The sequence below is a fragment of the Hevea brasiliensis genome, chromosome 1, assembly GCF_030052815.1.
Source record: "Hevea brasiliensis isolate MT/VB/25A 57/8 chromosome 1, ASM3005281v1, whole genome shotgun sequence".
Taxonomy (NCBI): Eukaryota; Viridiplantae; Streptophyta; class Magnoliopsida; order Malpighiales; family Euphorbiaceae; genus Hevea; species Hevea brasiliensis.
Window position 1 is genome coordinate 120,476,064 of NC_079493.1, and position 16,501 is coordinate 120,492,564.

General features: G+C 27.8%; 2 protein-coding genes across 2 annotated transcripts; both read right to left on the reverse strand.

Moving 5' to 3' along the window:
* Nucleotides 1–943: 943 nt before the first annotated feature.
* Nucleotides 944–10,220, reverse strand: LOC110656667 (proline-rich receptor-like protein kinase PERK15). The gene is made up of 11 exons (XM_058154463.1): nucleotides 10,175–10,220; nucleotides 9,888–9,970; nucleotides 8,658–8,819; nucleotides 7,243–7,318; nucleotides 5,651–5,965; nucleotides 5,228–5,311; nucleotides 5,031–5,101; nucleotides 4,742–4,824; nucleotides 4,445–4,580; nucleotides 1,924–2,085; nucleotides 944–1,303 (listed from the first exon to the last, which is right to left on the reverse strand). The coding sequence occupies exons 3-11, from the start codon at nucleotides 8,727–8,729 to the stop codon at nucleotides 944–946; spliced, it is 1,359 nt and encodes a 452-aa protein (XP_058010446.1). The 5' UTR covers nucleotides 8,730–8,819; nucleotides 9,888–9,970; nucleotides 10,175–10,220.
* LOC131183815 (proline-rich receptor-like protein kinase PERK7) lies at nucleotides 9,884–10,955 on the reverse strand. Its single transcript, XM_058154465.1, has 3 exons — nucleotides 10,661–10,955; nucleotides 10,175–10,245; nucleotides 9,884–9,970 (listed from the first exon to the last, which is right to left on the reverse strand). The coding sequence occupies exons 1-3, from the start codon at nucleotides 10,953–10,955 to the stop codon at nucleotides 9,884–9,886; spliced, it is 453 nt and encodes a 150-aa protein (XP_058010448.1).
* Between the last annotated feature and the right edge of the window lie 5,546 nt (nucleotides 10,956–16,501).

A 16,501-nucleotide genomic window follows, 5' to 3' on the forward strand; every position in this document is an offset into this window, starting at 1 on the left:
TGCCATTCATAGTCCAGAAAATTTTGTTTGTAAAAACCTTCTTCTCTAGAATTGGTTAGTATAAATAGAATGGATGGGTATTAACAAAAAGGCTGTTTCATTATCATTTTTAATTTCTTAATTAAGGTACATGTAACTGGGGTGGCATGGACCCGGCTTTCTCTCACCAAAGCAAGCTGACGCCACAACCAAAACAATCTCAAATCACGGCCGAATATCATAATGAAATAGAAAATAAAGCCAGAAAATCAGTCAATAACCATAATCAAGCTACACAGTACTTGTGTACAGAGAAGTATACTCAAAATTCATCAAATCAGAAGGAAAGAGAGGAGTTCTATGTACAACTCAAATTTACAAAATCACAAATCATATCTATAAATAAAAAAACTGTAAAAACCAATTGAACAAAAGGAGGCAAGTGCAGCGATAAGCATTGATGACGATGTCGATATATGAAAAGGGAACAGAGAGTTGTATATATTAGTCGCACCTGAGGAGACTTAATCATCTTCATCTGCCGAACTCGTGCTTTCTTCTGTTGGGTAGATTTCTAAATTGTCGTTATGAGAGTCACTTGGAAGCACATGACTTAATTTCTTGCAAATGTCATTGACAATTTCCTCAATTAACATGGAGTCAGGCCTGATCATATGTGAACAACAAATGCTAGTAAGCCAGAATTAAGTGAATTAATATCAAAGCCAAATCTTATTCTTATCGACACTAAAACATGTATACATATATATAACAAGAATAAATTGCATCCATATACTGAGAAAACAAAAAGTTTCATTAATTAGATCCATATAGAAGATTTACTAAAAACATACATATACAATAACAAAATTCATGACAGATGTATATCCAATTAATTAAATATATTCTAAGCACCTTGTCAATTTTCTTTTAAGAAAAGGAATTAACTAATTATCAAATAAATTTAAAAGAAGATATTCGAGCATTCAACACGAGTCATCTGATAATTTTCAGATAAAATGACTACTGCCACACTTGATTCTTCGATTATTTTCAAGAGAGCTGGTGAAATCTCTTTTCCTTCACGAAGTGTGTTATCCACGAAGGTATTGATATATTTTTGCTGCAAAGCATTAAGGAGATGGCTGAGAAAACCTTTACTGACATCGTCATTCCCTCTAGAACTAATAAATACATCCCATGTCTTCCGTTGGGAAAGGGTCCAAGAACTAGAAGCCATAGTAAATGATGAAAGATGGCTTATGGAAGTCGAGTTTAGCCCTATACTTTTCAATGGCATAGACCCTTCTAAGACTTCAACAATCTGCATCAAATAGCAATGGTAGAAATAATGCTTAATATTAATTAATTAGTACGGACAGTGATGATAATTAATTTACAAATACATTATTACATGTTTGGCTTTTTGTAAACATATTCCTTTTTTTAAAAAAAAAAAAGAAATTTGATCAGTAATTTTATATCAATTCTAAAGGTTGTTCATAATTGTGTCCACTGATAAAAATTGAAAGTGTTATAGCATACCATAATAAAAATATTATTATTATTATTATTATTATTATTATTATTATTATTATTATTAAATTTTGAGATTCATGTAAATGAATTTCATAATTTTATTAAAAAATATTTTAATAATATTATGTGGATCTTATAATTAATTAAAATAAATAAATGGAACGAAGCCAACTCTATATAAACAATAAATTATCCAAAAATTTCCTTTTATATAATTTTATTAAGGAATTAGCCGTAAATTAGGTAAGCAGGCACAATCAATTAAAATTGTTGTTTAAATTTACTTGAAATTTAATTTATATAATTAATAATAGAGTTGAAATTTAGGATTTATGAAAAACCTATTATAAACACAATTAATCAAGAATTTATGATAATTTATCTAATGCATGTATATAATTTTACCTCTTTCATTCTTGATCGAAAAAGTGCAGGTTTATAAATCGAAACGGCAGCACAACAAATCATTTTTCTTATTTCTTTTTTGTCGTACAACTCTCCCAATTTGGAATTAACAAGACCGACATAGTCATTATTGTTCAAAGCTTGTCCAATTCGATCCTTTGCCTGTATGTTGGTAGGGGAAAGTATTTGTTAATATCAAGGTTTTTAAAGTCAACCCAATGTGAGAATCAATGAAGATGTAAAATTGAAACTTTAAGATTTAATCATATTAAATCGATACATTATATATTGCCAATACTATTTAATAAATGAATAATTTTTATATATTAAATTTATATTATGTAATTAATAATTTTTATGAATAATAATATATTAATATTAAATAAATAAATTAACATTAGTATAGTTAATTAATAAATATAATTTTTAATAAAATAATTTTAGTATATTAACTTATATATTAGAAATATTTTCTTTCAATATTTAAACTTGTCTAATTTGTCCCTGAACTGTAATTAATATTACATAATTTTTAATAGATTGACCAAATCACTTGTTATCCTATTATGTTACCAAATTTTAATTGGATTTCAGTCTTTTTAATTTTTAAGAGTTATCTGAACAAATCATAAAATTAATTTTATTTCTTTCAATTAAATTGACACGTTAGTTTGAATTTGAAAACAATGGTTAATTTTTTTATCAAAATAAAACTTTAATTTTTTTTACGATCATTACAATTATTTATTTTCATACATATAATTGTTCAATGTAAAGGCAAAATATGATTTAAGGAATTTAAAATTTTTCATGGATAACCTATAATATAGAAGTATGAATAGGGATACATAAAATCACCAAAATATGAATATCTACTCCTATACACAATTATGTACAATGGTGGCTTCAGAGATGAAAATATGGTTGCATTATTTTTTTATGATTGAATTTGCGTAACCAAAGATTTTTTTTTTTTATAGCTTTCTTTAAAGAAGAGTTCTTGTACTAAATAAATCTATCTATATAAAGTAAGCAAAACTCTTCCAATAAGTGACATTCTAAAAAAAAGTTGTCATATGGTATTCAAAATTGCAATTTATGTAAAGATTAAAAACAAAAATACTAAAGTGAGTGTATATTACAAATTTTAATAATCAAATTATATAAAAAATATTAGAAATTATTAAAATTTATGGATAACAACTGTAATTTTCAAATTTTTATAATTTTACCCTATACTATAAAAATTATCAATTAAACCCTAAACTTTATAACCATTACTAATTCTACTTTACCGTAAAAAAACCGTTATCTCACTAGCAGAGACGTCACATCAATTGCCACATCAGGTTTCACGTCACACCAACCATAGACATAATTAATTAAAGTAGAAAAGTATAAGGTTTAATTGGTAATTTAATTAGTGTAGGGTATAATTAAAAAAAAATGAAAGTACAGACAATTTCATCTAAAATTATTAAATTTTAAAATATAAATTATTAATTATAAATATATTTTATGTAGATTGTTAATTAAAATACTAATTGGATTTAAAAGGAATAATTTTCACAAGTACTTTATACATGGTCATCCCCTAATATAATTTAAAGAACAATAAATAAATTTTTCTTAAATATTTTCTATAAAAGTTATATATAATAAATTAAAATAAATGCAACAATAATAATAATTAAATCTCTAAAACTAGTTAAAATTGGCTATATGGGTCTTTTTTGCCATTTAATTATGTTCGAAACCAATTTCATATAAATATTCAAAGCTTATAAATTCTTTTATATTACTTTCTTTAATGTCATTTGAGTTATCTCCTTTTGTATTTTCATTTCTTTCATCACTACTTTATCATATTTTCATGTTGAAACATTTTTAGGTCAATCAAGTTAATTTAAATCGAATTGTTAATTAACTCTTAATTCTAATAATAATTTAAAATTTTGTATAAATTAAAAAGGATTGGAAAATTTGCCATAAATTTTTTTACAATTATGTCCATACTAAAAAAATTGCCAATTAAACCCTATACTTTTTAACTCTTATCAATTGTACCCTATTATTGTCTAATGTGGCGTTTCCATGGTACCTGACATGGCATCTCCGCTAGATAACAATTTTGTTAACGGTAGGGTAAATTTGATAAGAGTTAAAAAGTCCAGGATTTAATTGGTAATTTTTATAATATGAGGTAAAATTGCAAAAAAATTAAAAAGTATAGGATCTTTTGGTAGTTATCTCTAAAATTTAAATTAGATATATAAAAAAATTAATTTCTATTAAATTCGTGCATTGGCACAAATATTTAATTAGTTATATATATAATGGAAGAATTGCTGATGAAAATTTTGTATATTTTGTATTTATTCTCTAGTTGTATTATACAATAAATAATATATATACTAATATATAATAATATAAAAATAATATATGATAATATAAATATATAGATAAATATAATAAATATAAAATAATAACAGATAAATAAGAAAATAGAAAATTAACATACCCAATGAATAATGTTATTGCCTTGTTCATCGATGGGTCTTCTACCAGTAATTAATTCTAAGAGTACAACTCCAAAGGAATAAATATCTGATTTCTCTGATATTTTTTGAATATTATCATATTCTGGATCTGCATAACTGTAATGAAAAATTGAGTTAAGACTTTTTTATTTTTTAAAAAATGAAAATCTTCACCATATAAACTTTTAAAATTAATGTTCTATGTTATTATTTTGTATTTTTAACTATTCAAAGTAGACTAACTGTTATTTAATTAATAAAAGAAACATAAATCTTACACATTAGTTCCCCTCAATAGACTGGTGATGTGGGTAACATCATCAATATCCGGCAAAAAATTTGCAAGCGAAAAACCTGCGACCTGATTAATGATTTATATAAATTAGTAGATATTCTGGCATATAATTTAATATATAAAAAAAAAAAAACCAAACACAATAAAATTAACTTTACATCCAAATATCAAATTAACGAAATCACAATTATTCAATATCTTCTAAAAACTATCTGGCATTTAATTGAAAGTTGAAACGCTAAAATTGTATTTTTATTTTGAAAATATCTTACCTTTGGTTCAAAGTCATTATCAAGAAGGATACTATCTGTTTTGATATCTCGATGTATGATTTTAGGTTTACCTGAAAAATATATATGTTAAAAGAGTAGAAATTTTAACTGAATATAGATTAAAAAAAAAAAGAAATAAAAAATGCCAAAGCTCAATTGCTAATTATAGCTAGTTAATTAAAAATGAAATTACTTACAGTCTTCATGAAGATACAGCAACCCTTTTGCAGAGTGTATGGCGATTTTCATTCTCTTTGACCAATCCAAAATCGTGTTTGTTCCTATTATTAATAATATAAACCAAACTCAATGAAGATTAAACTATATATTTTAAATTGAATTTTAATTATGATTTAATATTACTTAATTAATTTTGAATTGATATTATAATTTCTTGGTTCGGATTTTGTGTGCCTATCTAACAATGTAAGGTTGGGGATATGGTGTGTGGGAGATGTGTAAGACTAACGAGTCATCATAAAGACATCTATCTGGCCAAGCCAAAAAAACCAATTTCGTAAGATCTTAATATCATAAATATTTACAGCTGCCTACATAATTATATGTATGAATATTTCAATGATATGTAAATGATATCAAGGTCCAGAAAAAGCGCTTACCATGCAAATGATATGCCAAGGTCTTGTTGGGAACATACTCTAAAACAAGGAATCTATTTTTTCCCTCACTGCAGTACCCGATCATCTTAACAATATTTCGGTGTCTCACAAAGCCAAGGAACTCAATCTCCTCCAATTTATTTTCCAGCTTTCTTTTAAGCATCTTGATAGCAACGACTTCACCATCTAATGTTCCCTTGAAGACTTGACTAAAACCACCCTCGCCAAGAAGGAGATTGTTGGAGAAAAAATCAGTTGCCATTGCGAGTTGTCGAAAATTATATTCCTTCAGCTTATGTATTTGAGGTATATCATCTGACCAAATTATAACAAGTCACATAAGATTGTAAATAAGATTATGTTTTAGCTTTATTAGAATTAATGTAAAAATTCAAATATAAGCAATCTTATATGAGTTTAAATTATTATATATTAGAGTTAATTTAAATTAAAATAATATCTTTTATAAACAATAATTTAAAATTTTTTTAATAAAATTGAAACGCAAAGCATCCTTTCATTTGTTCCGAAAACTGTAAACATTTTAATATTACGGATGTTGACCGTTTTCTATTAAATTAATTGCTTTAGAAAAATTCAATAATAAGTAGAATGTCATGATTAGGTAATACCAGAATTCCAAGCCTAAATTAAGATTCTACCGTGTTTATGCAAATTCACAAGATTTTTTAAAATAATTTTAGTTGTATATATTACAGAAATTCAATAATTTTAGGTATAACAGATTTTTTGCTGAAATTGAAATTGAAATTGAAATTAATTTTAAATTAATAAATAAAAAGATTTAACTCAAATTAAAAATTCACATAATTTTTTTTTTAATTTGCCAATACTCTTGGAAAATCTTTAGCAAAAACTTATTTTATTTTAAATAGGTAATAATAAAAACTATATAAATTTAGTTATAAATATTAATTCAAAATCCTCCTCCAAGAATTAAACATGTATACATAATATTCAACCATATAAATAAATATTTTTATAATGCTTTCTCGTAAGACATTTAAAGTAAAAATTGAAGCTTGTAATTATTTATAATTACTAAATATTTTAATGAAGTTAATTTGATATGGGTGTATAAATGTTTTAATAAATTATAAGAATAAGAGATTAAATTAACGTGAAATGTTTTTGGTTATCTATTCAAACAAATAATTAAGTAGTGGTAATTTTATATTAGAAGAAAAAAAACAACTTAAAATTATTTTCTTAAATGAAAATGATGAGTAAAAAAATAGAATTATATGTTTATGATTTTTTTTCTGCTTTAATTATCGTGAAAGCATTATTTAATTAATTATTTAAATAATTAATTAAATAATAATTTAGTAAATATATTAAGAATATTTTTTAAAATTTAATCTTTATTCATACTTTTATGTATATTGATGATTGATAATTAAATCTATTTTTAGTTCGTAGGTTCTCAGTGTTTTTATATACCCAAAGGGGTGTGACCTGGACAAATTCAGTAATCATACGTAATTTATCTGTAAAAAATAATAAATAATAAATAAATAAATAAGGGCACGTCATAGTTGTTGTAAGAAATGGAAATTTATATCCGGTACCGTGTAAAGCTACGCTGCCGTCGTTCCCATCCATTAACTTCTCGGGAAGCATACTTCCTTCAAGAACTTCAACTATCTGAATGACATGGCAATTTTATAAAGGTTATACATTTATTAAATAAGAAAGAAAATTCAAGTAAACAAAATATTCATAACATAAATTTAAGATGTTATTTATATTTTATTATAATAAAAAAAATTGAGCATAATAAGTAATTTAACTAATGTATGAGATTTTAGCAAGAAAGTGAATGACCAATTTCTTATCAAACTAAAGTCATTTTAATATTAATAAAATTTTTATGATTATAAAATTAACCATGTTATAATTTTAATAGTCTCACATTAATGCAAATAAAATCTATATAGATATATAAAACATACAAAAGAATTGTGAAAATAGAAAAAAGGATGATTTTTACCTGTCATCCTTCAAATTTTAGGATTATTTCAATTTCATCCCTTAATTATCAATTTGTTATAATAAAATTACCAATTTTAATTTAATTTAAAAAAGTAAGATTTTATATTTAAAATTTTTGGGTTAAGTAATGATAGATTTTAAGGTCACTAAAGCATTTTTAACCAGTGATTACATATTTAAATTTGAATTTGCAAAAATTTTGTCAGAGGGATTTTTTTTAACTAAATTAAAATCAAGTGATTTCATTAACACAAATTATAATTAAAGAATAAAAAAGGAATAATTCTTAAAGTTGAGAGTGCTAAGTAAAAATTAATGTAAGAACTCATTATTGTTATGATTATTATTATCATTACAAAAAAGTAAATTTTCAGTGATGAATTAACATATTCGTCGCTAACAATATAGATTAGTGATAAGGTTTTCAGCGATGATCATAATTCATCGCTCATTCATAATTAATTCAAAAAATTAAGCTTTAGCAATGGATTTTAATTTGTCATTAAAACCCTTGTCACTAAGTCTTAACGACGAGTTAAGTGATGAATCTATCATTAATATATCACTAATTAATATTATTGGCGATGAAATTTTGATCCATAACTAAATTCATCATTAAAATTTTTGGTTTTTTTTATTATTTAAAATAAAAGCACTATTATAACATCCCATTGATTGGGATATAAGAGCTCAAACTAGCCCAAATAATTTTCAGACATTAAAATTATTGAATTCAAATATATAAAAATAAAAATAAAAATAAAAATAAAAAACTATTCAACTCAAAATAATTGACTCAAATCATTTAGTAGTTAGGACCAAGGGCTATATAGACCCTTTTATTACTTACTTATATTACTTACTATCCCACCAATGTGGGACATGTATCCCAAGCAGTGCGATGTTACAACTATAAATCATATAACAAACCAAATTAAAACTGGAAGATAAAATAATGACGTTTGATAAAACGCATATGAAAACTTTTTACCTGTTTCATTTTTGACAGAAATTGTGAAGATTTATACACAGAAGTATAAGCACAATAAATCATTCTTCTCATTTCTTCTTTGTCATACTTGTCTCTCAATTTGGAATCAACGAGATTGGTATAGTCATTATTGTTCAAAGCTTGTCTAATCCAATCCTTAGCCTGAATGTTTGAAAGAGAAAGTATTTGTTAATATTTTTTTTATCAAAATAAAACTTATTATTATTATTTTTTTTAACTATCATCCAAATTATTTCTTTTCCTGCATATAATAGTTTAATTTAAAGGCAATATTTGATTTAAGGGAATTAAAAAATTTCCATCGATAATCTATAATATATAAAACTACAAATAAAAAATATATAAAATTACTGAAAGATTAAAGGTTGATTGACATTGTTGTTATAAAGACTATTAAAAAAACATTTTTTTTAAATATATTAATTAAAAAATATTAAAAACTAATTTAAAGTTAAATTTAATATCTTTTAGTCATAAAAATTTCGGTACCACTAAATCTGGCATGTAAAATAATAATTTTCAAAAAGTAACTTTTTAACCTTTTTACCACAATCTCAAACGTAGTACAATATTTACTTATATATATGCCTAATTAATTTATTTTTTTTTATACATTTTAATTTTGATTAATTAATTATCTATTTTTGTTGAAATAGAGTATTTTCATTAATTTTTATAAATAGTTAAATATTTGAACATTTTTATTTAAATAAAGTCTAAGTCTAAAAGAAATTTGGAAAGTGAAATTATAGAATGAAAATGAGTTAGAAAACAAAAGTAAATAATTAAAAATTGAAGCCGAAACTAATATATGCGCGCGTGTGGTTGTGTGGGTAAGACATATATGGGTTAGTGTCTTTATATATATATATATATATATATATATATATATATATATATTAGACTCTTACCCATTCAACAATAGAAATGTCTTGAATCAAAATTTTTCTTCCCGTGCTCAGTTTTGAAAGTATAACTCCAAAAGAGTAGATATCTGGCTTTTCTAAAATTTTTTTAATATTATTGTATTCTGAATCTGCATAACTATAATAAAAGACTAAGTTAAGATTTTTTTTTTCCTCTGAAAGATGCAAATCTTTTTGCTGGATTTTTTGTGTTTTATCTGTTATTATTTTATTTTATTTTTTTTAACTATTCAGAGTATAATTATACAAAGTCATTTAATTAGTAAGAGAAAAAAAATCTTACACGCTAGTTCCCTTAATTATGGTAGTGATGTGAGTAACACCATCGGTATTTGGCAAAAAATTAGCGAGCGAAAAATCTGCCACCTGAATCAATGATTTATGCAAATTAGTAGAATTTTTTTTTGCAATAATTGAATATAAAAAACAGCAAACTATAATAAAATTAACTTATATCCAAATATGGTATAAATGAAATCACAGAATTTTTTCAGTATATTTCAAGAAATTGTTTGGAATTTAACTGAAGGTTTAAATGTTAAAATTGTATTTATTTTGAAAAAATCTTACCTTTGGTTCAAAATTATAATCAAGAAGAATATTATCTGCTTTGATATCTCGATGTATAATTTGAGGTTGGCCTAAAAAATATAGATGCAATTGAAACTTTAACAAAAAAATAGATAAATAAAATTAAAAAAAACAATTAATTCAATATACACCAAGACTTAATAGTTAATTATAGTCTAGAATGCAGAAAGATTACTCACAGGATTCATGCAAATATAGCAACCCTTTTGCCGACTGTAAGGCAATTTTCATTTTCTTTGACCAGTTCAAAATTTTCTTTTTTTTTCCATGACCTGTTAAAAGTATAAATCGAATGCAAGTAAGAGTAATTTGTGTTAAGGTTAGGGACATGGTGTAAAAGGTTTGTGTACCTAAGAAGTCATATATAAGCCATTTGACCAGGCAATAAAACCTAATTGGTAATAAGATCCTAATATATCATATAATCATATGCACAAATATTTCTGTGCATTAAAAAGCACTCACCATGTAAATGATATGTCAAGGTCTTATTAGGAACAAACTCTAAAACAAGCAATCTATTTTTTCCCTCACTGCAGTGCCCAATCATCTTAACAATATTTGGGTGTCTTACACTGCTAAGGAACTCACCCTCCTCCCATTTATTTTCCAGCTTTATTATTTTAAGTTTCTTGATAGCAACAACTTCACCATCTAATTTTCCCTTAAAGACTTGACCAAAACCACCTTCGCCAAGGAGGCGGTTGCCGTTGAAAAAACCAGTTGCATTTGCTAGTTTATCATAACCATATTTCTTCATCTTATATGTACCATCTGAAAAAATTATAACACGCCACAATTAGTTAGAGGAGGGAAAAAAGAATGAAAGAAAGAAAGAGCATCAGTTTAGTGATAGAAGATAAACAACAGAAGTATAACTCAATGTAGGGAGGGGGGCGTGAGGCGAAATATCATCCATTGGAATTATATAAAATGCACCAGGTAATGCCCAGGAAAGATGGTGGAGTTACAATGGTCTCACTTAAGTACCACCTTCTTAGACAACATTTCCTAGACATGCACTTTATACAATCCTAATAGAATCAAACCACTGGTAAGTACCGTCTTCCCATAACACTACCACGGTACTAAGGATTTATGCCACGAAGGCATAGATAGACAGGAGTCGCTACCCGTATAATAACCGGGACATATTCAGTGTTTCTTCCGAGGGTCATGGATGGCAACTTACTCCTTGCAGAGTTTCCACAACCGTCATTACCATAGCCCAATGTCTAGGTTCGGGATAGTGGGTACGTAAGGGGAAGGTGTTAGGCACCCCTTACGCCTGGTCTAACCTCGTTGATTCGAGTGCCAGTCCTCTACTAATGTTTCTAGAAGTCTTATTTATTATTCCTTTACTAAACTTTATCCTAAAAAATGCAATTCTAATCCTACACACGCAAGTAATTCACAAAAGGATTGTTGTTTACACACAATTTTCATGCACAAGTAATTCCTATCTATGGGGTTGCTAATTATTTAAATGATATTTACCAGATGACTAAAATTAATTTATTATTGAGAATTTAATTTACAAACAAATTCAATTTCAAATAACCCTACGTTTCTGTTTAACTTAATTAATTAATTTTCATCGAGTTACCCTAAGGATAATTGAACTAAGTTAATTATGTACATGTGTGTGGATATAGGTACGGATAGACACGGCTGGAGCTTGACTCATTGGGACCCGATCCTTATTATGAACAAGTCGAGATAGGCACGGCTTTGAGTTGATCTCGCTGGCAGAGGTTGGAATTAAGAGAGCTGGGTAGGGGGATCAGCTTCCCATATATGTATGTGTGAGTGCTCCAAATTGCCTTTGAAGTGATTTAACTTGAATTGTATGGTTTATATGAAGTTGTTGCATTTCATTTCTAAGGATGCATTAGAATTAGATAGTTATAGAAATTATATGTGAAATCGATATCTTACTTTATGAGTCGAACGCTCACTCATGTTCACCCTATTTTTCTAGGATATAAGAGGAGTTCTTTTCTACATAACCTACTCTCTTTCTCGCAGGATTATTATCAACTATTCATATGTATAATTATTTTCTAAATTTGTAATCTAGAATTCCGCATGTGTTAGTAGTATTGATCTTGTCAGAGGCTGTAATAATTTAAGTTTTTATTGATATTAATAAATGCAAATTTTTATGATATTTAAATAATTTGTAAAGGATGGCATCAGGGTTGAGCTGGGCTCCCCTGGTTTTAGTTTCTAAGTGTTATCGGGCTGGGTTGACCCAAATTAAAATTTTAATATTTTATTTTATTTTATTTACATATTGGGCCTCAGTATTTGGCCCTGATTTGAGAATAGTATGGCTTGCTACGGGCCTTGGGGGTTTTATGTCGGCTCAGGTCCTAGTGCTGGTCTGGCCTATGGGTTTGGGTCATGACAAGAGTGTATTAGAGCATAGGCTCTAGATTCATGAGAAGTGCATGTCTAGGGATTTAAAAAAAAAAAAAGGTCTTTTCAAGACGTCACATGCGGAGTATAGGTTCTTGTTTCGTCTTCTTCTGTAATTTCTTTTTTCTAGATTATGCGTTATACTTTGAGTAATATAAGAGTGCTTCAGTTAGTGTCTTGATTTTCATGGAATATACAGAGATGTGAAATAGCATTAGCAGACGTGTTAAGGCCTACCATGGGCAAACGTATTCTAAAGAAATATTATGTTTCCATCATAGTGGGGTTAACGGTGTGCCTATCTAGTGCAAAGCGCAATGACATAAAGGTGATTTATTGATAGTATAGCTGCCCTAAATGGGAGTGAGGATATCGTTGCTGGCAGTCATCAGTAAATAGCCAGTCAGAGTAAGTTCATGGTATCAGTGGATTCATAAGAGATAAAAGAGTGGGAAACCTAATCTGTTGGGATGTACTATAGTAACTATGTAATATTCTCGATATTTGTAATGTAAGCTGCAGATTACAGTATCGACATGGGATTATTATGTAGAACTGCGTGCATCTATGTGGTGTTCCATAATGAGGGTGTTTGCAGATGGCCTTTGTTTTGGTACAGTTATGCCAGAATAGAGTTTTATATTTATAGAGGAGTTGGGAACTCCTAGTTAGGGGTCTAGAGCTAGAATATCGAAAGGTCACAATTGGGTGGTAACTAGAGTCAGTAACTCAGTTACCCTAGCATGAGCTAGAGTTACATCAGGAGTTGCCATCAGACCAGAGGTTTCGGATTAATTGCGAAGTAAAGGTGACACCTATAGAATGAGACCATCTGGTCTTCAGTGTGGGATTTTGGACAGTTTTAGCATTACAAAAGGCATTTTACCTAAAGCTTAGTGAGAATAGTATACCCTGCGTGTATCAATAAGGTGCAAGCACAACCCTACTACCTAGAGAAGGTCAAAAACTGTGAAATAATGATTTAAAGAGTTACGGTATGATAAGAAAGTAAATGATCTGACATTGTTTTGGCTTAGTAAATGGATAGGGGAAATTAGAATTGTTATAGATCCCCTCCTTTAGGTAGTAAGGGATAGTATATAGTCCAAAGGAGGAGGACCAGAGATCAAGCAGGGAATGTATGACTCTTATTCCCTGAGTTCATCCTTAGCTTCTTATTGCTCAAGACAAAAGTATACTTCAAATAAAGAAAAAGAAAATGACAGAAGTTAGCATCAATAAATCATAAAATATGCATATATAAAAAGGGGTGTAGAAGGAGAAGATTAAATAGTTGGTTCAAATGCAGCAGAAGAGATAACCTAAATGCCAGTAGAAGTATTAGCTAAAATAATTAGGGGACCAAATCTAAGTAACATCGAGGTGCAGATGACATGATAGGAATAGTGAAAAAGGTATATGTTTCTGACATGACAATCAGGTTAAGAAAGAAAGTAGAGCTAAAGAATAAAATAGTCAAAGTTTGGATTCGAGTAAGATAAAAAGAGTTGGTTAAAGAATGAACTGAAAAGCCTAGATTAGGATAAGAATGGGAAGAATAGAGCCAAGATATAGAAGAGGCAAATGTGGTTCTAGGGAAGGTAAATGAGATAAACAGAAAGGTAAGGATAGAGAGTTTAGAAATGGACGACATTAGGGATAACGTTTGTTAAGGTATAGAACCTAGAAGTGCCAAACTCAGAGCAGGTCATAGTTGGTGTAGTGTTAGGAGCTTGAACCTGGAGCTTAGAGTTGTAGGATTTGGATTAGACCTTATCTATTTTCTATCCCCAAGATAGAATAAGGAGGTGATGAAATAATAATCCTTTTGGTTGTTAACAGTATGAGGGAAGGTAGGTGAGGTGTGCAACCAAAGTAAGTAGTAGCTGTAGAGTGTGTTGTGGTAGCTTAAATTGTCTTATAAGACAAAGAAGCAAAGTCAGTAGGAGTAAGCTGAATAAAAGTCGACATAAGGGATTTAAATATGCAAGATGAGGGAAAAGAATGAGAGATAATGTCACAGAGGCTTGATGTTAAAATTTAGAATGGTGAGACTTAGAGTCTATAATTGGAGTTAAACATATATTTTAAGTGTAACCGATAGGATAATTATGTGAGAAAAAAAAAATGATAGTATGATAATATGTAGCAGAACGCTAGTAAAAATTAAAATAGGACAAGATAGGTGTAGATATAATTATAAGTTATTAAGAAGCATATGGATTAGAGGAGTGATTGTTAGTAAGATTGGAGTATATCTGAAAGAATCTATCTATTAGTACTTTATCTTCCAAAATATAACCGCTTATAATGAGCATTAGACAAATAATAATGAGTATAGAGGACAAATGGAGAATAAAAGAAATTATAAATTCCAAGATATTATGTTGGATGGGGCAACAGTATAACATGGTTAGGTACAGCTGATATCTTATGATAAAACATAACAACTGTAAAGAAATAATGAAATGAAAAAGAAAGACTAAGGGGTATGAGCTAAACCTTATTTATCAAACAATGATATATCATAAATGGTGAGAGAAGATTGCTCCTTCTTTCCAATTAGCTCGTGTTTCGATTCTAAGAGATTATGTTAAGAAGAGAGGTCGTGTCAAAGTGACCCAATTAATTGAAAATTTGATGGGCGTTAGGACATATCCAATCTTTTGAGGCGAAAATGACCGTAAGTATATACCTAATGTTAAGGATGAAAAGAAAATTAGGATAGTGACCAGAGTTAGATCAAGTTAGTTATCAAGGTTTGCAACCTTTCTAAACTATGAGCTGGAGGAAGTGCTATTTGTGGATAAGTTATAGTGGGTGAAATTATTGCTGATGGGCAGATTTGAGACTGAAGTCTAGAGAGCCATGGGCAATATGTGTGGTTAGGGGTGAGCATATTTCAGTTTAAACCAAAAAACCAAACTGAATCGAATTAATTCTGTTCAATCGGTTTGATTTTAAAATTTAATCGGTTTGGTTCGATTTTATATTATAAAAATTTCGATTATTTCGGTTATTTCGATTCAGTTTTGAAGAGAAAAAAATTGGTTAAACTTAATCGAACCAAATAGTAATTTTATATATTCAAATCGAACCAAATCGATTTTTAATTGATTGATTTTTATGGAGAATTTATAAATTATATTTAATTATATATATAAATTATTTAATTTCATTGATTAATGTTTATTAGGTTCAAACCAAAATTAAAATTAGACTAAATAACTTAAAAATAAAGTCTAAATTAAAAAATCAATCAAAAATCAAAACCGATCAGTTTGAACTGAACAGAATCAAAATAAAGCGGTTCAATTCGATTCGATTTTTTATCAATTTCGGTTTGATTCGGTTTCTAAAATATATAATTCATTTTTCATAATTTAATTCGATTCAATTCAGTTCGATTCGGTTTGAACCGAATGCTCACCCCTATGTGTGGTTGTATTAAGGAGAATGAACACGTGAAGTATCTTGACTGAAATTATAGCCTAGCACATTTTTCCCACAACCATGTTAGTTTAAGTGAAACTTATAATTTCAAGGGCTCCTATCTAACCATGATGAGGGATTTCCTACAAAGGGTAGTAGGGAATGATAATGTTCTGATAGTGAAGTTGAAAAAAAAGATACAAGAAGAATTTTCTATGGTCAATTAAGTGTTACATGATGTGAAGGATGTGCTGATAGGAGCTAATCATAAGGTTAGAATTCTAGAAGTAATGGAACTAGTAATCAAGATAGGACTAAGAGATAAAAAGAAAGTCAAAATAGATGTTGGGATGGGTATCCTTGAAGGAAAGGCATAAGGGTGAGAGAGGACAAAGGTTAAAGAATAAGTACAATAAATTGAAAAGATATCAACACTAGTAAAAACAGAAAAAA

Coding starts and splice junctions, on each gene's coding strand:
- LOC131183815 (XM_058154465.1), bottom strand. CDS start 10,955: ATGAAGAAATATGGTTATGATAAACTAGCAAATGCAACTGGTTTTTTC. Junction 10,246..10,660: donor CTTGACATATCATTTACATG/GTGAGTGCTTTT, acceptor TATATTTTTTAG/GCCAACCTCAAATTATACAT. Junction 9,971..10,174: donor ATTATAATTTTGAACCAAAG/GTAAGATTTTTT, acceptor TCATTGATTCAG/GTGGCAGATTTTTCGCTCGC.
- LOC110656667 (XM_058154463.1), bottom strand. CDS start 8,729: ATGAGAAGAATGATTTATTGTGCTTATACTTCTGTGTATAAATCTTCA. Junction 4,825..5,030: donor ATAATGACTTTGAACCAAAG/GTAAGATATTTT, acceptor ATCATTAATCAG/GTCGCAGGTTTTTCGCTTGC. Junction 2,086..4,444: donor GCAATAACATTATTCATTGG/GTATGTTAATTT, acceptor ACCAACATACAG/GCAAAGGATCGAATTGGACA.